At 39.1% G+C, this 21,855-nt stretch overlaps 1 protein-coding gene across 2 annotated transcripts in view; it reads left to right on the top strand.

The window, feature by feature from the left end:
• Positions 1 to 21,279, top strand: part of Rgs13 (regulator of G-protein signaling 13) — a 39,987-nt gene extending 18,708 nt beyond the window's left edge. The window contains exons 5-6 of one of the 2 annotated variants that reach the window (XM_006529613.2): positions 17,789 to 17,955; positions 18,982 to 21,279. In XM_006529613.2, coding sequence (XP_006529676.1) covers positions 17,789 to 17,955; positions 18,982 to 19,164 — 350 coding nt within the window. In that variant the 3' untranslated portion in view covers positions 19,165 to 21,279. The remainder of the gene's footprint in view (positions 1 to 17,788; positions 17,956 to 18,981) is intronic. The other variant, NM_153171.4, reaches the window with a different exon arrangement.
• The last annotated feature ends 576 nt before the right edge of the window (positions 21,280 to 21,855 follow it).

Here is a 21,855-nt window from a genome sequence, read left to right as displayed (position 1 = left end):
CCACATCCTCACCAGCATCTGCTGTCATTGGAGTTTTTTATCTTAGCCATTCTGACTGGTGTGAGGTGGAATCTCAGGGTTGTTTTGATTTGCATTTCCCTGGTGACTAAGGATGTTAAACACTTTTTAGGTGCTTCTCAGTCATTCAGTATTCCTTAGTTGAGAGTTCTTTGTTTAGCTCTGTACCCCCATTTTTTAATATGGTTTTTTGTTTTTCTGGAGTCTAACTTCTTGAGGTCTTTGTATATATTGGATATTAGCCCTCTATTGGATTTAGGATTGGTAAAGAGATATGAGCACAGGGGGAAAATTCCTGACCAGAGCACCAATGGCTTGTGCTGTAAGATCAAGAATTGACAAATGGGACCTCATAAAATTGCAAACCTTCTGTAAGGCAAAGGACACTGTCAATAATACCAAAAGGCAGTTCTTATTTCTTTTTCTGGTTTTTTTTTGAGGCAGCAGAGGGAGAAGAGTGTCAGCGAGGGTAATTTTTGGTCTTAGGAGATATTTAGGGTTGCTGTATAAAGCATCTTCTTGTATTAAGTCTAAGTCGATTTAGCAAAAAGAAAAATGCAAATGTGTGTACCCAAAGGTACACACATTGAATGTATGAAGTTTTACTTGAAGAGCTGGACTCTACTGTGCTTCACTTTCATCAAATAGACAAAAATTAACAAACAATCATTGGCATTAGACTACAACACAGACTGGTGAACAGCAGTTTATAGGTAATTGCATCAAAGTGCTGCAAAACACACAGTTCTCACTATAGCATACGGCAATCTCCAGAATATTTTATATATTTACCTGCATAACCAATTCTCAACAAATTAAAATCCTTAGTCCACCTCTTGGCTGTGTATGTGTCTCAGTCAGCTCCTGGTAGAGCCTCTCAGAGGACAGTCATGCTAGTCTCCTGTCTACAAGCACAACATACCATCAGTAATAGAGTCAGGGTTTGGCACCCAGCCCCCATGGGATGGGTCCCAATTTGGGCCAATCAGTGGTCAGCCATTTGTTCAGTCTCTGCTCCATTTTTGTCCCTGCATTTCTTTTAGGCAGGAACAATTTGGGGTAGAAATATTTGAAGGCACGTTCATGTCCCCATTCCTCCTCTAGGGGCTCTGTATAACTATTGGTGGTGGTCTCTTCAGATTCCATCTCCTTACTGTTGGGCATTTCAAATAAGGTATCCACATTGAGCCCTGGGAGCCTCCCCAATTCCAGGACTCTGGGACTTTCTAGTGATTCCCTCATTCCCAGCAGCTACATACTTCCATTCATTCTCATGGCCCTCTGAACTCCTCTCCTATCTCCCCTCCCATACATAATCTTGCCCCATTTGCCCCTCTCCCTCCTGTCTCTCACTCAGGTCCCTCCTTCTGCCTCCCATGATCATTTCATTCCCCCTTCTAAATGGAATGTATCATGGGTATTCTGTACTTTTTGGCTAATATCCATTTATCAGTGAGTACATATCATGAATTATTTTGGTTCTGTGTTACTTCACTCAGGATATTTTCTAGTTCCATTCATTTGCCGGCAAAATGATATCCTTGTTTTTAATAGCTGAGTAGTATTTCATTGTATAAATGAATCACATTTTCTATTTCCATTCTTCATTTGAGAGACATCTGGGTTACTTACATTTTCTTTTTTTTTTTTCCATTTTTTATTAGGTATTTAGCTCATTTACATTTCCAATGCTATACCAAAAGTCCCCCATACCCACCCACCCCCACTCCCCTACCCGCCCACTCCCTCTTTTTGGCCCTGGCGTTCCCCTGTACTGGGGCACATAAAGTTTGCGTGTCCAATGGGCCTCTCTTTCCAGTGATGGCCGACTAGGCCATCTTTTGATACATATGCAGCTAGAGTCAAGAGCTCCGGGATACTGGTTAGTTCATTATGTTGTTCCGCCTATAGGGTTGCAGATCCCTTTAGCTCCTTGGGTACTTTCTCTAGCTCCTCCATTGGGAGCCCTGTGATCCATCCATTAGCTGACTGTGAGCATCCACTTCTGTGTTTGCTAGGCCCCGGCATAGTCTCACAAGAGACAGCTACATCTGGGTCCTTTCGATAAAATCTTGCTAGTGTATGCAATGGTGTCAGCGTTTGGATGCTGATTATGGGGTGGATCCCCAGGTATGGCAGTCTCTACATGGACCATCCTTTCATCTCAGCTCCAAAATTTGTCTCTGTAACTCCTTCCCAGGGTGTTTTGTTCCCACTTCTAAGGAGGGGCATAGTGTCCACACTTCAGTCTTCATTTTTCTTGAGTTTCATGTGTTTAGGAAATTGTATCTTATATCTTGGGTATCCTAGGTTTGGGGCTAATATCCACTTATCAGTGAGTACATATTGTGTGAGTTCCTTTGTGAATGTGTTACCTCACTCAGGATGATGCCCTCCAGGTCCATCCATTTGGCTAGGAATTTCATAAATTCATTCTTTTTAATAGCTGAGTAGTACTCCATTGTATAGATGTACCACATTTTCTGTATCCATTCCTCTGTTGAGGGGCATCTGGGTTCTTTCCAGCTTCTGGCTATTATAAATAAGGCTGCTATGAACATAGTGGAGCATGTGTCCTTCTTACCAGTTGGGGCATCTTCTGGATATATGCCCAGGAGAGGTATTGCTGAATCCTCCGGTAGTACTATGTCCAATTTTCTGAGGAACCGCCAGACTGATTTCCAGAGTGGTTGTACAAGCCTGCAATCCCACCAACAATGGAGGAGTGTTCCTCTTTCTCCACATCCACGCCAGCATCTGCTGTCACCTGAATTTTTGATCTTAGCCATTCTGACTGGTGTGAGGTGGAATCTCAGGGTTGTTTTGATTTGCATTTCCCTGATGATTAAGGATGTTGAACATTTTTTCAGGTGCTTCTCTGCCATTCGGTATTCCTCAGGTGAGAATTCTTTGTTCAGTTCTGAGCCCCATTTTTTAATGGGGTTATTTGATTTTCTGAAGTCCACCTTCTTGAGTTCTTTATATATGTTGGATATTAGTCCCCTATCTGATTTAGGATAGGTAAAGATCCTTTCCCAATCTGTTGGTGGTCTTTTTGTCTTATTGACGGTGTCTTTTGCCTTGCAGAAACTTTGGAGTTTCATTAGGTCCCATTTGTCAATTCTCGATCTTACAGCACAAGCCATTGCTGTTCTGTTCAGGAATTTTTCCCCTGTGCCCATATCTTCAAGGCTTTTCCCCACTTTCTCCTCTATAAGTTTCTGTCTATAACATATAATGTTGCTATGAACATAGTGGAGCATGTGTGCTTGTGATATTTTGGAGTATCTTTTGGGTCTATACCCAGAAGCAGTATATCTGAGTCTTCAGGTAGAACCATTTTCAATATAGGAACCATCATATAGATTTCCAGAGTGGTTGTACCAGTTTTCAATCCCATCAGCCACGGAGGAGTACTCCCGTGTGGGACTCCAATGGAAGAGTTAGGGGAAAGATTGAATGAAACCAAATGGGATTTCAACCCCATAAAAAAAAACCTACAGTGTCAACTAACCTGAAAACTTGGATACTCCCAGAGACTAAGTCACCAACCAAAGAGCATACATGGGCTGGACAGAGTCCGTAGCACATATGTAGCAGAGGCCTGCTTTGTCTGACTTCAGTGGGAGAAGACGCACCTTATTCTGTAGAGACTTGATGCCCCAAGGAGGGGGGATGCTCATGGGGCCATTCTCTCAGAGGTGCAGGAGAGGGAGGATGGACGAAAAACTCTTCAAGGGGAGTCCAGAAAGGGGGAGCAACATTTAGGATGTAAATAAATAAAACAATTAATTAATAATAATAAAAACCTTGAAATTATAACATTTAACTTCTCTGATCACAGTGGAGTAAAACTAGATACCTATAACATTTGGCATTTTGGAAATTGTATAAATAGATGCATAGAAACTTTTATAAAGCTCCTTTTCAAATTATCAACTATATTTCACATAACTAAATAGAAACTCTTCTAGAATTTCTATGGAACCATAAAAGACCCAAATTATCAAATCAACCAGGAACGAAAAGGAAATAATCAAAAGGCAAATCATTATAACACCAGACTCAAAACATACTTCAGAGGGATTTCTTGCATCCAAAACAAAGATGGACTAATATAAAGAACAGGTCAGAATCTTATAGAACAGAATGGAACATTTTAGAAATAAATTGGTTCTTCTCAGGAAATTTAAAAACAGATATCTAAATGCAGAAGAAAACTGAACAACCTCTCTCTCTCTCTCCCTCTCTCTCTTTCTCTCTCTCTCTGTCTGTCTCTCTCTTCCACCCACCCACTCACACACATACCATCACCATCACCATCACCATCATCATCATGTACAAATAACAACTCAAAGTGTACCAAGACATGAGTGTAACTCAACCATAAAAGTACTAGAACAAGACATAGGAAAAATACTTTTGAATTTTGATATAAACAAAAATGTATGGGTAGACCCCATATACACACAGATTAAAAAAGAGAGAAAGAAAAAAAACTGATGAACAGGATTGTATCAATCTGAATGGCTTCAGTACAGCCAAAGGAACAGGAAAGAAAGTAAAAATGCATCCTAAAGGATGGGATAAATACTTACAAACGATTCATTCAAACAGGGATTGATTTCCAGGATATACAAGAGATTAAAACAATTCAGCACTAAAACAGTAATAACAACACCAGCAATCCAATTTAAAATTGATAAAGTTTGTGTAGAAATTTCCCAGAATAGAATGCACAAATCATTAGTCATGATATGAAAAAAGGCTCACCATCACTACATATCAAGAGGATGCAAATCAAATGATAATGGACTATTATCATACAACTTATCACTGTAACCACTATCAAAGGACAATAAATAAAAGGTCCTACAAGAATCTGAAGACAGGGAACTGCTTGTACATGATTGATGGTAATATAGATTAATTCAAGCATGTCTAGAGATTCAAAAACAAAAGCAAAAAATAAAAAATAAAACTACCCTATGATCTGGTATTCTCACTATTATCTACATAGCCAAAGCAATTAACACGTGAATGTGAAGAAACCATCGGTACTTGAACTTTTTCACACTATTCTCAGTCAGCCAGATGTGGAATCAACACTAGTATCAAGGTGCTTAAATTGCTAAAGAAAATGTGGCTGACATATATGTGTGAACATAGTCATGATAAAATATTTTAATCACAAAATAATAAAATTTTGTTGGTTGTGGGGACACAGGTGCATCTGAAGATAATTATGAAAAAAAGTCAAGTGGGTGTAAAAATATTTTTTATTCCACTGATTTAATCTCTAAAGCATACTGCCTCCATCTGCTAATCTCGGCCTACTCTTGGGAGCTTCTAGCCTCTGTACAAACTTACCTCTGCCTCGAGTGTTTTCAGCCTCTGAGACTTACTGTGGAATAAGCTCACTCTTTCTTGTTCTTTCTGAACTCAGGCTGGATGATTCAACCTAGCTGTTCCGGCTCAAACTCCTCTCCAAGCTGATTGATTCAATCTTGCTTCTCTTTAGGTTTTTGACTGAATTTCGCTGCTTGACCTCAAACTATCTCTAGGAATCTGTTCTAATCTTCTGGCTCCTTCTCACTCTCTGGTTCATTCTGTCTTTACCTGTGTCTAGATTTTTCTTTCTTCCATCTGTCTCTGTAAAACTCTCCTGGTAAAACTTCCTCTCTCCCTCTCTGTACTGCTCTTTCTTAAGTAGCTTCCCTTTCCTCCTTCCTCTGGAGAAAGTTGGGCAGATCCTGTTCTGTAAAATCTTCCTCTCATTCATGACTTACAATCCCAGGTTAGGTAAGGCAGAGACAGGTAGAGTGAGAGAGCCTGTGGACAACCCAGCCTAGCCTACTTTGCCAGTTCCAGACTAGTAAGAGGCACACACACAAATGCAAATAACAGAGACAGGAAAGAGACATCTGGCCAGGAGCAGGAAGGAGGTGTGGGGTCAATAGTTGTTTTAATCACAGTTGGGAAACACATCAACATGCTCATCTGATGACGACAGCTAACAGTGATGATGACAGACAGGAGAGGGAATAATGGGGTAAAAGCAACTAGGAGATGTAAAGTACTAAAGAGAGCAAAGGCAGAAGAGAACCTGGAAAATGTTTAGCCAGTACAAAAGGAGCCAAAATAATTCTTTGGGAAAATTCTAGGCCTATGGTATCGGAGAAATAGCAATTGACAACTGCACATTGTTGAGTGATATTTGAAATGATTGCAGAGATCATTTTAACTCAGAAAGCACAGCTGAGGGCTTTCCTGTGTCCTGCTCAGCTGCCCAGCACTGGTATTCTGGATAGGTAGGAGTTCTGAATAAAAGCTAGCATTAGTCCTTTACTTTGGGTCAAAATTATACCTAAATGTACTTTATACTCCCCCTTCTAATGTATGATAATTATAGGTAGATAATCATTTAGAGTACTGAATTTAACAGTGTAGGATTGGCAACCTGCACAAGGCAATGAAATCTCTCCCTACTAATAAACCATCAGGCTGGTGGAGCATCTTTATTGGAGTAGTGGCACGGGGCTGACATGAGACATGACTGCTGGATTTTGTTGCTCCCAATGTGCATTTTCTCAGCTCTCTGCATCTGTGAGAGATTTCCTGCCTCCCACTCGGGATTGGCAGCTTCCCACACTACCATTTATCCTAATGTCTGCTAACCATTGCTGTTGTCATGGTTACCTTCATCACACCTTATATTACTGTACAACTTTGCCTCAGCCCTTTCCATTTAGCACTTTTTTGTCCTCTCTAATTTCTCATGCACTTTTTCACCTGCCAAAGTGAGAAAAGAAATGGCCTTTTATAGACATTGTTGTTCAGCTAGCCCTTTCTTCCCCACTGTCAGAAAATGAAAAGCAATAATATACTATTATAATCGCTGGGTCTTCAGTACCTCCTGCATCGGGAATGACTAGAGACTATTTTACTTTTTAAAATGTATAAGAAGGTTATTAAAATGTAAAAGCATGAAGGATACAGAAGCATAGATTTATAAATGTTTTAAGCACCAGGACCAGCCATTTAACAGTGAATAGCAATTCTACATACAGTAGACAATAACCTGCAGTCCTGGTTCTCATAGCTTCTCAGTTGAACAAAGGAAATCGATAAATATAATAGAACATAATATACTTCTTGGCATTATAGACTCTCTTGTTTTAAGTGTGGTTGTCAACTAACAAAATTTAAAGAGAATAGAAAAGAAAGAAAAATTCTTAACTATAAAACACAAATTTTAATAAAAACCGAAGATGTGTTATAAAAGATTACAGGAATTCTAGTAGAATTATAAACTTTAATGTGCTCAGTGATGTATATTGAGAGTGCAAGAATTAAAAATTATTTTGCACATACTTTAGCATGTATATGTTCAGCATGGCCACGTCTTACATGCCAAACTTAATGCATGATTAAGACTTGCCTTATGCAGAAAGCACAAAATCGGAAAAATAGGACACTAATCTGACTCAGTTCAAAAAAATCTCACATGTTCCTTCCCATCAAGGTAACTGTTACATGTCTCTTTGTGTACTAATCTCAGTACTTTTTAAAGAGCAATATAGAGATTATTAAAGGTACCACCCACATTTTTAAAGGAAAATGCATGTACAAAATATAATATAAACTTATTTTTTTATCCTCTCAAATAATCAGTCCTGGTCTTTCCTTCATTGGCTCTTCTAAGCAGCATCAAGTCTCCTGAGCACCATTTCAAACTTCAAAAATGGGCTATTTGGAGCAGTACTACCTAATTTAGGAAAAACATTTCACCTTGTAATTCATTTGTGGTATGAGTCACCAGAACTATAAACTCAGCAAATTGATTTTCCATTTAACATTTACTAAGATTCCTGAAATTTTTCTGCACAGATGCTGTTCTATCTGCTTTCTTAGGTAGCTAGGATTTACACAAATGTCTGTAAAAAAAAAAAATACGTACGCATAGTCATTCTGCACACTAGAGCGTGTCTGAAACATTATACAGATTCCAGTAGTCTAGGTCAGCTTTTGCAAAATTATAATGAAATAATAAGTACCATTAAAATCCAACTTGATCATAATAAAGGAGGGTTTCTTCTCATTCATCATATATAACAACTGAGGTCAGTTGCAACTCTGTCCCATGCCTTAATTCTGGCATTGGGATAAAAGAGTAGGTTTCTTCTAGATGTATTCACCTTGTGACGAGGGAAGAAAAGTAAAAAGTCTTCTGCCTCCACCTTAAAATGCACTTTTGCATAACTTTTACAGACTCATGAAAACCAGTGGCCAGTAAACCGGTGAGTGGGACAAGGAACTATGGACCTCTTAAAGAATAGAACTGAAAATAATGCCCTGTACAAAAAAAAAAAAAAAAAAAAAAAAAAAAAAAAAAACCATGAAATCATTAAAATAAGATGTCGAGTTTATTTTTTTCCTAAATCACATACAAAATCAGATAATAAGTGTTTTCATGTGGGGCAAAAAGGTAGCAGCGATAGCCATTTCCTATATTGCAGAGAGAAAGAATTAAAAACATTTAGAAGAACAATAAGAAGGCTGCATTGGGGATAATCAGCCTCCTACATCTCTCTGTGTTTCTTGTTTTCCAATTTGACTCTGAAGAGTTTGTGTGTGTGTGTGTGTGTGTGTGTGTGTGTTATAAGTAACTAATTATCTTATCAAAACAATGTGTGGCTTTTAATCATACATTTTCTCCTTTAATTAAATTTTTTTGTATATTGATAATAGACTTTGATTCACCAGAATAAATTAATGAAGTTAAATCAATCCTCATAAAAAAGAAAAGAATAGTAGGTCTACTGCAACAACTACCCACAGTACATTTCACCTACCACCTACAGGATACTGTAATGTGGAAAATACAAAAAAAAAAAAAAATCAGTTCAGAAAAAGTTTCATTAGCAAGCATGTGGCTATGTCAGGAGTTATAAAACCATTACTCCAGCCAAGGAGAAAAAGATATTTTATTCATCTCTCATAAAAGGGAAGCTAAAGAAAGCAGGGATAGGTACAGGTAGATTCTGGAGTAAGAATTTAGAAACATTTTAGTACAAGTTTAAGATTAAAAATAAATACACGGCTAGCTAGTCTGCTCCCCTGGAGACACCATACCCTGTGCTAGTCTAGGAGATCTGCTGCACTCAGAGAAATAAGTAAGAACTCTCTGGAAGTCCCACAGCTGCTGCTGGGAGCCCAGTACATTGAGGACCCATCACCACCCAAAGCCACTCCTCTTCCCCCCTTCCAAATACCTTCCCTTTCTACCCTGTCCTTTCTGCTGGAGCACACTGCTAGCTAGTCTGCTCCCTGGAAACACCATATCCTGAGCCAGCCCAAAAGATCTGTTGCACTCAGAGCATTGGGAAACAGAAACCACAGTCCATAGATCCCCCACCCCCTACCACTCCCCAGTCTGGCCTCCCAGGACATAACAACCTAAACAAAGAAAATTAAAAAAAAAAAAAATCATCAGACTCTACTGCAAAAGCCTATACTCAACAAAACTGGGAAATCTAGATGAAATGGATGGTTTTTCTAGACAGATACCATATATCAAAGTTAAATCAAAAGCAGGTAAACTATCTAAACAGGCCCATATCCCAGAAGGAAATAGAAGAAATCATTAAAAACCTCACAACCAAAAAAAGAAAATTCCAGGGCCTGATAGATTTAATGCAGAATTCTACCAGTCCTTCAAAAAAGACCTGATACCAATATTCCTCAAATTATTCCATAAAATAGAAACAGAAGGAACACTACCTAATTCATTTTAAGAAGCAACAATTACTCTGATACCTAAGTCACATAAGGACTCAACCAAAAATAAGAACTTCATACCAAACATGCTTATGAATATCGATGCAGAAATACTCAATAATAAAAAAAAAAGAAATACTCAATAAAATTCTTTCAAACCGAATCCAAGAACACATTAAAACCATCATTCACCACAATCAAGTAGGCTTCATCCCAGGGATGCAAGGTTGGTTCAATATACAAAAATTCATAAACATAATCTACTATATAAACAAACTCAAAGAAAAAAATCTAATGATCATCTCCATAGGTGCAGAAAAAGCATTTGACAAAATACAACATCCCTTCACATTAAAAATATTGGAGAGATCAGGAATTCAAGACCCATACCTAAAACATAGAAAAAGCAATAAACAGCAAACCGACAGCCAATATCAAATTAAATGGAGAGATACTTGAAGCAATTCCACTAAAATCAGGGACAAGACAAGGATGCCCACTCTCCCCATATCTATTCAATAGAGTATTGGAAGTTCTGGCTAGAACAATAAGACAACAAAAAGAAATCAAAGGCACACAAATTGGTAAAGAAGAAATAAAGGTATCATTATTTGCAGACTATATGATAGTATACATAAGTGATACCAAAATGTCTACCAGAGAACTTCAGGTGATAAGCAGCTTTAGCAAAGTAGCTGGATATAAAATTAACTCAAATAAATTAGCAGCCTTCCTTTATACAAATGATAATCAGGCTGAAAAAGAAATTAGGGAAACAATTTCCTTTACAATAGCCACAAATAATATGAAACATCTTGGGATAACTTTAAGCAAACAAGAGAAAGATCTGTATGACAATAACTTTAAGTCTCTCTAGAAAGAAATCAAAGAAGATCTCCCATGCTGATGGGATGGCAGAATTAGCATAGTAAAAATGGCCATTCTACCAATCTGTACAGATTCAGTGCAATCCTCATCAAAATTCCAGCACAATTCTTCAAAGACATGGAAAGAGCAATTCTCAAATTCATATGGAAAAGGAAAAAAACAGAGTAGCTGGAGGAATCACCATCCCTGACCTCAAGGTTCACTACAGAGCAATAGTGATAAAAACTGCATGGTATTGGTACAGAGACAGACATGTTGATCAATGGAATAAATGGCAAAACATGTAGCCAATAAAACAAATCAGCAACCTACAGATTGGGAAAAAAATCTTTACTAACCCCACATTCAATAAAGAGCTAATACCCAAAATATATAAAGAATTCAAGAAGCTAACTACTAAAAACACCAAACAACACAATCAAAGCATGGAGTATAGAACTAAACCCAGAATCCACAACAAAGGAATCTTGAATGGCTGAGAAATACCTAAGGAAATCTTCAAAGTCCTTAGTGATCAGAGAAATGCAAACCCAAATGACCCTGAGATTCCACCTTACACCAATCAGAATAGCTAAAATGAAAGTCTCAGGTGACAGCACATGTTGGGGAGGATGGGGAGAAAGAAGAACACTACTCCATTGTTGGTGGGATTTCAAACTGGTACAGACAACTCTGGAAATCAATCTGGAGGTTTCTCAGATAATTGGAAATAGATCTACCTGAAGACCCAGCAATACCACTCTTGGGAATACGCCCAATAGATGCCCCACCATGCCACAGGGGCACATGTTCCACTATGTTCATAGCAGTCTCATTTGTGATAGATACCCTGAAGCTGGAAACAACCCAGATGTCCCAAGACAGAAGAATGGATACAGAAAATGTAGTTCATTTACACAATGGAATACTACTCAGCTATTAAGAATGAGGACATACTGAGTTTTTCAGGCTAATAGATGGAACTAGAAAATACCATCCTGAGTAAGGTAACTCAGGCCCCAAAAGACATGCATGGTATGCACTCACTAATAAGTGGATATTAGCCCCCCCCCCCCAAAAAAAGTACAGAATGCCCTAGATACAGTCTACAGAACTCAAAAAAGTCAACAAACTGAAGGGCACAAGTGAGGATGCCTCAGTCCCACTTGTGAGGTAGAAGAAAGCAACCACAGGTGGGGAGAGAGGGAGGGACCTGGAAGGGAAAGGAGATGGGGGCTAGACATAAACATGATCTGGTATTGGGTGGGAGAAAAGGACTGAAGCCCTGAGTTCCAGCAGAAAGAATGGAAACAAAGCAACCACAGGAGGTAGGAGGTTGGGGGGGGGGGGGACCCTCCAGAATGTACCAGAGACCTGGGAGGTGAGAGACTCTCAGGACTCAAAGGGAGGATCCTTAGATGAAATGCCCTACAGTAGGGAGAGGAAACTTGTAGAGCCTACCTCCAGCAGAAAGACAAGGCATCAAGTGAGGGATGGAGTTGCCCTCCCACAGTCAAAACTCTGACCCATAATTGTTCCTGTCTGAAAGAACTGCAAGGATGGAAATGAAGAAGAGCCTGAGGAAAAGAAGGTCCAGAGAAAGGCCCAAAGTGGGATCCAGCTCAAGGGGAGGTCCCAATACCTGACACTATTACTGAGGCTATGGAGTGCTCACAAAAAGGGATCTATCATGACTGCTGTCTGAAATACCGAACAAGCAGCTGAAAGAGTCGGATGCAGATATTTGCACTTGACCAATGGACAGAAGCTGCTGACCCCTGTGGTTGAATTAGGAGAAAGCTGAAAGAAGATTAGAAGGAAGACAACCCTGTAGGAGGACCAGCAGTTTCAATTAACCTGGATCCTGGAGACCTCTCAGACACTGGAACACCAACCAGGCAGTATATACCAGTTGATATGAGGCCCACAACACATATACAGCAGAGGTCTGCCAGGTCTCAATTTAGTCAGAGGTGATGCACCTAACCCTCAAGAGACTGGAGGCCCCGGGGAGTTTAAAGTTCTGGTGGGGTGGAGGTTGGGAGGTAGGGACATCCTCATGAAGACAGTGGGGCAGAGAGGAGGTATGTGATGTAGAACAGTTGGAGGGAATAAAATCTCAAGTTTTAAAAAGAGAGGGAGAGGGAGAGGGAGAGGGAGAGGGAGAGGGAGAGGGAGAGGGAGAGGGAGAGGGAGAGGGAGAGGGAGAGGGAGAGGGAGAGGGAGAGGGAGAGGGAGAGGGAGAAGGAAGGAAGGAAGGACACACATTTAAATGTAAACAAAATCTAATATTGGATTCCAGACCATATTCTCACCTCAGTCAACTAACTCTAACTGGCCAGAAGTCATCTCATTCAACGACCTATGAACTTTACCAATATCTATTTTCTGGTTTATAGCTTATTTTTCCATTTCAACATCCTTGTTTCCTATTTCTACTTAAGTCTCCAGTGAACATTGCTCTAAGTACCAATTATATAATTTTATTCATGTTAATAAGACTTTATTTCAATGCATGCTGGGAATTTGGGGCTTTCAATTTTTCTTATTAAAGAAGTAATGATTTTTCTGTGTGTGTTACTTTGCCCACAGCTTTAGCTATTTCTCCAACATGCATTAATAACCACAACTGTATTTCTTAGCTCCTAATTTTCAATGCATATGGTGAGGCACAGATTATCATTAAGTGATGTCAATGGGAAACCAAACTTCTTATTGTGTCTCTAGTTGCATATGTAGCAGAGGATGGTCTAGTCGGCCATCAATGGGAGGAGAGGCCTTTGATCTTGTGAAGATCATATGCCCCAGTTACAGGGGCATGCCAGAGCCAGGAAGTGGGAGTGGGTGGGTTGGGAAGCAGGGCAGGAGAGGGTATAGGGGGCTTTCTGGATAGCATTTGAAATGTAAATTAAGAAAATATCTAATAATAAAAAAAGAAATATGCTACAATATATTTCCCATTGGGTAATAATGTCTAACTCTGTCACTTCCTAGCCTACATATCTATGTACACTGTGACCTCATATGATTTGTACTGTCAGCCAAGGTGAAGGTCTCTTCCATTCATTGACTACAGGCTGCAACTGGCCACATAACCGTGAGCCATGCCCTAGGCCTCTGTATTCCCATGCCACATTGGCAGATTACCAACGTTCCCCAACCCTGAGAGTTTCATAAGAGGTATATACCCCATCTCTATTATTTTCCCTGAATATAAAATGTTGTCTCTCTTCTTATTTCACTGCTGATATAATCAGTGAAAATCAAAGAGCATGTAGCTTGATTTTCTTTTCTTTTTTGTTTTTTTATTTTATTTGGCTTTGACAATTACAGGAGATAATGCCTAATCTACTCCTCTAACTGCTGACCTGGTTACTTCCCCAGCACTGTACCCAAGATTCTTGCTCTTTCTCCTGGCCATGTGCTCATCCTTCATTCTTCTCATGGTGGCTTCCTCTCTCCACTCCTTTCTTTCACCTTCTCCTCCTGATCTCAACCCCAAACCCACCTACCTCTAATCCCTCCAGTAATTGGCTGTAGCCAATTTTATTTAACCAATAGTTTTAAAGGAACAAGGTTTGTAGAACAGAAGCTTGTAAGCATGGGAAGTCATTCTTAGGCCCAAACCTTCTTCTGGTCTAGAAATTAACATTACAATTCATAGCCACAGAGCAAACCTCAACACCCACGTGTTTTAAAGAAGAACGGCAAGATTTTTTTCTTCCAAAATGTTATCTCTTCCAAAACATGCGTTTCACAGAATTCAATACAACTTCCTATGGCATTAAGGCAATGAGGATGCATATGTGTAACTGATTGTCCTAATCTCTCTAATGGCATTATATTTAAGGTTAATGTTATGGTTACTATTAGGTTTAGGGTTAGGATTAGGGTTAGAGTTATGGTTAGGGTTAGGGTCAGGGTTAGAATTATGGTTAGGTTTCTTTCCTTACACATATGTGTTTTAAAAAAGAAAGGCAAGGTCTTTTCTCCCAGAGAATCCTGTGTTTTTTCACATTCAACTGAATGTAGTCATCTTTGCTATGGATGTGACTTGCTTTAGTGAGGGAACACTCTTCTTTTATACTTTCCTGTACTTTTACATAGGCATTTCACAAAATGCAATACAATTTCCTATGGCACATATACAATGACACTGCATATATGTAATAGTTCACCTTAATCTCTTCAACGGTCTTAAGTTGATTACTTATGTGTTCCTTGACATATGCACTTCAAAGAATGCAATACAATTTCCTATGGCCTAATTGCAATGAACATGCATATGTCTAACTGTCCTGATGTCTCCAATGGTGCTAGGGTTAGAATTAGAGTTAGTTCTTTACCTGTGTGTGTGTGTGTGTGTGTGTGTGTGTGTGTGTGTGTTAATTAATTTTTTTTTTTACTTATTCACTTTACATCCTAATCACTGTCCCTCTCCCACTCACCCCTTCCCACACAATCCTTCCCCTATCCCTCCTTCTCTTCTGAGAGGTGCCCTCCCCCTGGGATCCCCCAAACCTGTCACTTCAAGTCTCTGAGAAGCTAGGAGCTTCCCTCCCACTGAGGCCAGACAAGGCAGCCCAGCTAGAAAATCAGATCCCACATACAGGCAAAAGCTTTTGGGATAGTCTCTGTTCCAGTCGTTCCAAACCCACATGAAGACCAAGTAGCTTGATTTTATAATGCTAAGAAATGATTTAATAGTGTCTTCTATGAAGATGCAGGGAAATATGTCTTTATTCGTCACTTCTATTCCATTTGATTACCACTATTTCCTTCAACAGTTAATGATACTAAGCAACATTTTTGTTAGCAAAATTCTATACCTTAGGAAATAATGGCACGACTTATGGTTAACAATTTCACTGATAGGTATTAGCCTTAAAACTCATCAACTTGCAAACATTAAATGATGCAGTGAGTGTTTGTAAAAGAAAAAATGTTATACTGTTAGTCTGTAAGTGGTCTCATATTCAGTCTGACTAAATATCATTCTATTAACATTAATTGAAAGTTGCTTTGTCATTTTAGCATTTAGCAATTAAATGTCTCATATGTACTAAAAGACTTCACAGTCACCAAAAGGAGATTAGTGCCAATCTCAATGTATTCATCTCGAACCTTGATGCTAGATGGTCCCAGGGATGATGAGTAACAAGCTGAACTTATGAAAGCATGATTAATCTGTGAGCACAAGCTCCCACAAATAGGGGTCAGAATAAAAGTCCTCCCATTCTGTACTCATCCTCTCACCCCAGTGGCTGTTCAAGATCAGAACTGAAGTTAACCATCTAAGCACCAAGTGCCATCTCCTGGTTATGTTCAACACAATACATGCCTTGTGTTAGGTTCTGAGAAGGTGTGCAACATCCCCCTGGATTCCATTCCTTACTTGGTCCCTATTTCTGGCTTGATCCATAAACTATGATTATGATGTTCAAGTCTTCATCTTTCTGTTCTCCTGTTGATTGGACATTGAGAAACACTCCAGACAACTCTAGCTCATCAAAGTATCACTCATACATAGCTTGGATAGTTTCCTCCCAACCCTGACTTGCCAGATTGCTAACCTAGTTCTTACCTATCACTTTATTGTGAGGTCTTAAATATTTTATATAACTTTATGAGGAGAGTTCTGTCTGCCTATGTAGCTTAACTCATTTGTGTGCATTCTTTTTTTTTTTTTTAATGTGTCCTGAAAGATCTTCTTTCTTTTTTTTTTAATTAGGTATTTTCTTCATTTACATTCCAATGCTATCCCAAAAGTCCCCCAAACGCTCCCCCCCACTCCCCCCCCCCCACACTCCCACTTCTTGGCCCTGGCATTCCCCTGTACTAAGGCATATAAAGTTTGCAAGACCAATGGGCCTCTCTGCCACGCACTCCAGTCGAGTCAGTTTGACAAGCCGAGAGGCTTGGAAGCTACTCACTCACAAGGCAAAAGAGTTTCATGGAAACTCACTCCTGGAGTCTGGCGTTCTCTCTAACCCATACATTAATTTTCCATTCCCGAGTTAGTCTAGTGTATGGATCCACATGCTCTCTTTTAGTATTACCCTATTATACATGCCTTTTAAGATTGAATTCTGACATAGCTAAAGCCAGTGTTCCAACAGTGGTAGAATGTCCTTGAGCTAGACAGTGACATTCAGAATAGCCTCTGGTATTACACTATCACTTAGAATAAAAGCCAAGTCGCTCCCATATACAGGAATTTACAATGGTTTAGGAAGTAGATCAGGCTGTGGTTTTAGAGTATTGCATTATTCATGAGATGGTTAGCTAGAACGGAACTCCCTAGTTAGAACCAGGACTTGGGTGTGAAAGCCCTTGCCCTAGGAGAATAAAGACCTCACACCTGGCTTCTAAGATTATAGCTGAGTTACACTCATACACACGCAATTACAATGGCCTAAGGGGAAGGTGGACTATACAATAGACTAAAATAGACTATGGCAAGGGCATGAAGCCCTTGACCCTGGCTTCTAAGATTAAGTGAATCTTAGGTGGAGCCCTTGTTGATCCCAGTTGTTAACAATGAATTCTATCCCAGGTGGTTCCTGTTAGACCTTCTGTGTTTGCATTCCTCTGTTTTATGTAAGAATCCAGAAACCTCTTTGTACCTTTCGAGTGTGTCACCCAACTTCCTTATTGTCTTCTGTATAAAAAGTCTGATGCTCGATTTGACATTACATTCAGATACTACACAACCTCTCCTGTGTGCATCTGTCTGTCAATTCATCTGACGCTTTGCACACCCGCGACTAGAGACCCGTTCCACGCAGACAAAGGGGCCCAGAGGGTCTGTGGCACCTCTCTTTCCACTGATGGCTGACTAGGCCATCTTTCTTATGACATCTTGTGGCCTTTCTGTCACAGGTACATCTAAACTGACAAATAATTTCCACTGAGTGACTCAGAACAAAGGGGTAACTTCACCAACTCATGGCATCCTTGAACATGCTTCAGATGTACAGAGACCTGAGAGTGTGGACCTTAGAGAGTATCCAGTTGTTCTGTATCTTTAGAGCTCTTCTTTGGGCTTCTGTATTAAACTGTATGAATTGTTGTTTAAATTCTGTTAACCCATAAAAACAATCACATTTTTTTCTACTTTTAGATGGCCCAATAGTGTACACAGCATATTTAAAATTGGAGCACAGTGATGAGAACATTAAATTCTGGATGGCATGTGAAACCTACAAGAAAATTGCTTCACGAAGGGGCAGAATTTCTAGGGCAAAAAAGCTTTACAATATCTACATCCAGCCACAGTCTCCTAGAGAGGTAACAATGGGACATGGCAGTTGGGGCATCACTTGGAAGACACTATTAACTTGAAGACCATTACATGCTAATCATAGTCCATTCCCAATATCTCCTAAAATTATATAAATTAAGAATTACCATTGTTATTTTTCAGTCACAAAACCTATGAAATCCCCCTGTGTGGTAGAGTCATCAAGTAGTAACCATAGAATTCAAAGGTGAGCTGTTTAGTCCACAATCCTCTACCCAATAGCCTATCTTACTGGCCTGAACAGTTAAAAAGAGCAAAGGGGTTGTGGAAAGAATTCTCGGGCATCATAAACTTGAAATGCCATGAATGAGCACCCCAGTGAGGTTGGTCCTCTGAGTCATTTCACGTTAGCATAATCCAGCCACCACAGCTGACATCCAAGTTGCCGTTACTACTCTCACACTGCCTAACCCCAAGGCTCCTGACAGAGAGACTTCCCAAACTTACAATTCATGTTAAATGCAAGGGTGGAGGATAGCACAGGAGATATCTATTTCTCAGCATAACCCTATATTATTCAACGATTCCCAAAAACCCTTCTGGAAATTTTTAGTTTTCTGAGATAACCACTTCTCCCCTCTATGTCTTCACTTCTCCTCATTTGCTTCCTATTTCAGGACTTGGTTGGCTAACACAGCATTTGTGACTACTAAGTAGAGTAAATTTTAAAACAGCCACCAACTTCCTTTTTTTCTTTAAAGAAGATCCCTCCAGTCCATAGACTTCCATGTTTGCAGACTACCACTAGCAAACCACTGGCATGTCCCAAGGAAGCAGAGGTTTCTAGAGTTCCCTGGTCACAGACTTCATGCTTTCATTCTTTCCCTGGGTGCTAATTATAGATTTTTACTTTTAAAAAGAGTGAGGACTTCATTTCTTAAAAGTCTTTTTAAATACCTCTGGAAAATTGAGCCTAAACTATCCTGTTACTCTGAGAAAGAGGGTAGTAGATGAAAGCATTCCATTGCGGGCATAGGCATTTGTTGTGCTTAACCTACAATTTTATTTTTCAGATTAACATCGACAGTACAACACGGGAAGCTATCATCAAAAGCATTCGTGAACCCACTCAAACATGCTTTGAAGAAGCTCAGAAGATTGTATACATGCACATGGAAATGGATTCTTACCCCAGATTTTTAAAGTCTGAAATGTACCAACAACTCCTGAAAACTGTTCAATCCCAAAGCTCTTGATTACTACACAGAAGTTTAAATGGAAGATGGCATGTTGCAAGTGCTAATGGAATTTAGAAAAAGACACAAGATGAGAATGAAGGGAGAAAGGAAACAGAAACCAAGTCCTGAGTTGATCTCTAGTTCCCAAGGGAAAGTCATTCCAAACCTAAAAAGCTCCCAGATGCTGTGACACAATTTATAGCATCCTTACAGAGAGGAATTAACAGAGAAGAAAAAAATCAGCTTCCTCTTATCATATAAGCACTATAACATTTTTGCTATAGTAGGCAACTAATGATATTTTTCATTAAAAAAATTGGCAGTCATAGCACAAATAACGGGTTTTGAAACCATTGCTCCATGAATTTTGTCTTTATATATTCTATAGATATGCTCAGAATATCTTGAATTAGTATATAAACATATAAGTCATATTATAATTTGTTGAATTTTAACATAATCAGTATATATTAATCATAGTGTATTAATATGATATTAAGAAGAAATTTAGCTATAAAATTTTCCCAGCAGCATGTCCATGATTGACCTTAGAAGGTCACTTAACCTATATCACATACGTCTTCTACATGTTAAATCTTTGGGATAATTGTAAGCTTTTAAGATATGTGGATTTTTTTTACATTTACAATGTCATTGGACTATAAAATTGGTCTTTTATTGAGATTAATTTCTTCATAATATGGACTCACCATAGTGTTGGAAATCAATCAGTAGAAACTAAAAGCTGTGTGCATATTTTTCAAAGACACCTTATTGTACCTTACTATGAACATTTCAAAAGGCCCAAAGTTTGCAAAAGTGAAAAAAATAAAATAAAGCAGTTTAACTTGCTTGTTTGATGTCACCCACTGTCACTTAAACTTTAAAAGAATTTAGACTCAACCCTCAGATCTGGAGTTCTGGAGGACCAACAAAACATACACAGACACAAAATTTGAACTGTTACCTTTTGTACTGTAAAAAATGTCAAGTGTGCCTTGACATTTTTATTCTGTAAAAAATGACATTGTGTTGCCGATGGACAGAAAGTATTGAAACTGACCCTCACCGTATTCCAGATTCACTTTTCCATCCTCTTGTTTTGTCTTGGTTTTGAAAGCACCTTAAAATAGATTTTTACCCTTCTGGTATAGCCAAGCTCCCACTCTTCCAAGGAACTCTGAGTTCTCATAGAACCATGGTCCTTACTCCTGGAGCTATTGTGTTCTATTGAAACTAAAAAAGTAGTCTGCTGAGTCCATGGTTCACAAGGTTCCAGGCATTTTAATTACTGCTTTCTACGTTCAAAGGGGGCACCAGGAGTGACTTCACAGCAAACCACAGTCTATTCAGATGCTGAGAAATGCTAAGGCACAAAACCACCTGCCTCCAGCCCCAGAGAAGCCAGCCAAACAGTAAATGAATAAGTGTAGAATCACTGGTAATATAGTAGGGAAATGTATGCTTTGACTCCACATATGGAAAGAATACTAAATGTATTATAAGATACTTAAGTTTCACTTGTGGGTTTCCCAAACTAACAATTATATGAACTTATTTAGATCTGTGTATACTATAGAGGTTAGAAAAAAAATGTCACAATGTCTCTGCTCTTCAGTTTCCTTACTTTTCTTTTTAAAATTTACTTTACATTTTATTTATTGGGAGGATTGTAGGTACATACATGCAACATTGCATGTACAGAAGTCAAAGGACAACTTGTAGAGAGGAGTCAGTTCTCACTACCTTGTGGGTCCCAGGAATTACTACCAGGCCATCAGGTTTAATGGCAAGCACCTTTGTTCATTAAGTCATCTCTTAGGACCAAGTTTCCCTTTCTATGCCCTCTCTTTACTTTCTAAGCCACTCCCCCTAGTCTTCTACTCACTCTCAAACCAAGGCAGACTTTGAACTCATACATCTCCTGCCTCAGTCTTCAAAGCTATTTGGATCCATAAGTTTGTTATATGCATCTTCTTGCATGTTGAAGTATATTCCCTCCAATCCTGTTTTCTCTAGGATTTATCATTGAAGGCATGTTGGATTTCATTGCTCAGCCGTGTTCATTGCTGCTCTGTTTGCAATGTAAATGCCCTTCAACAGAAAGATAGATAATGAAAATGTGGTACATAGACACAGTGTAATTCTATCCATCTGTTAAAATCATGAAATTTGTGGGTAAATGGATGCCACTAGGAAACATTACACTGAGTAAAGTAACTCCCACACAGAAAGACAAATGCCTCTTATTTGTAGGCCCTAGCTATGAATCTTTAGAAATGAGTATGTAACCTGAAGTAACCACAGGAACCAGAAAAAAATCAAAAGGAACCAGAGATAAGAAGGAAGTCTAGAGAGCTCTAGAAGGGAGATATGGTAGGACACAGGTGCTGTGAAGGGAATGTGAAAAATGGGAGACAGGTGGGAAAGAAATACAGAGAGAGAGAGAGAGAGAGAGAGAGAGAGAGAGAGAGAGAGGAAAAGGGAAACAGAGAGGAAGAGATAGACAGAGAGGAAGAGAGACAGACAGAGATACAGAGAGAGTCAGAGACAGACAGAGACAGAGAGACAGAGACAGAAAAAGTAAATGGATGATAGACATTAAGGATGATTGAAATATCATAAAGAAAACTACTGTTTACATAAACATGTATACGTATGTGTATGGGTATATGTATGTGTGTGTGTGTGTGTATTTAAATGAAATTG

Source organism: Mus musculus, chromosome 1 (genome assembly GCF_000001635.26).
Source record: "Mus musculus strain C57BL/6J chromosome 1, GRCm38.p6 C57BL/6J".
Classification (NCBI taxonomy): Eukaryota; Metazoa; Chordata; class Mammalia; order Rodentia; family Muridae; genus Mus; species Mus musculus.
The sequence above is the reverse complement of the archived record's forward strand: the minus strand, read 5'-3'. Positions and strand labels throughout refer to the sequence as shown.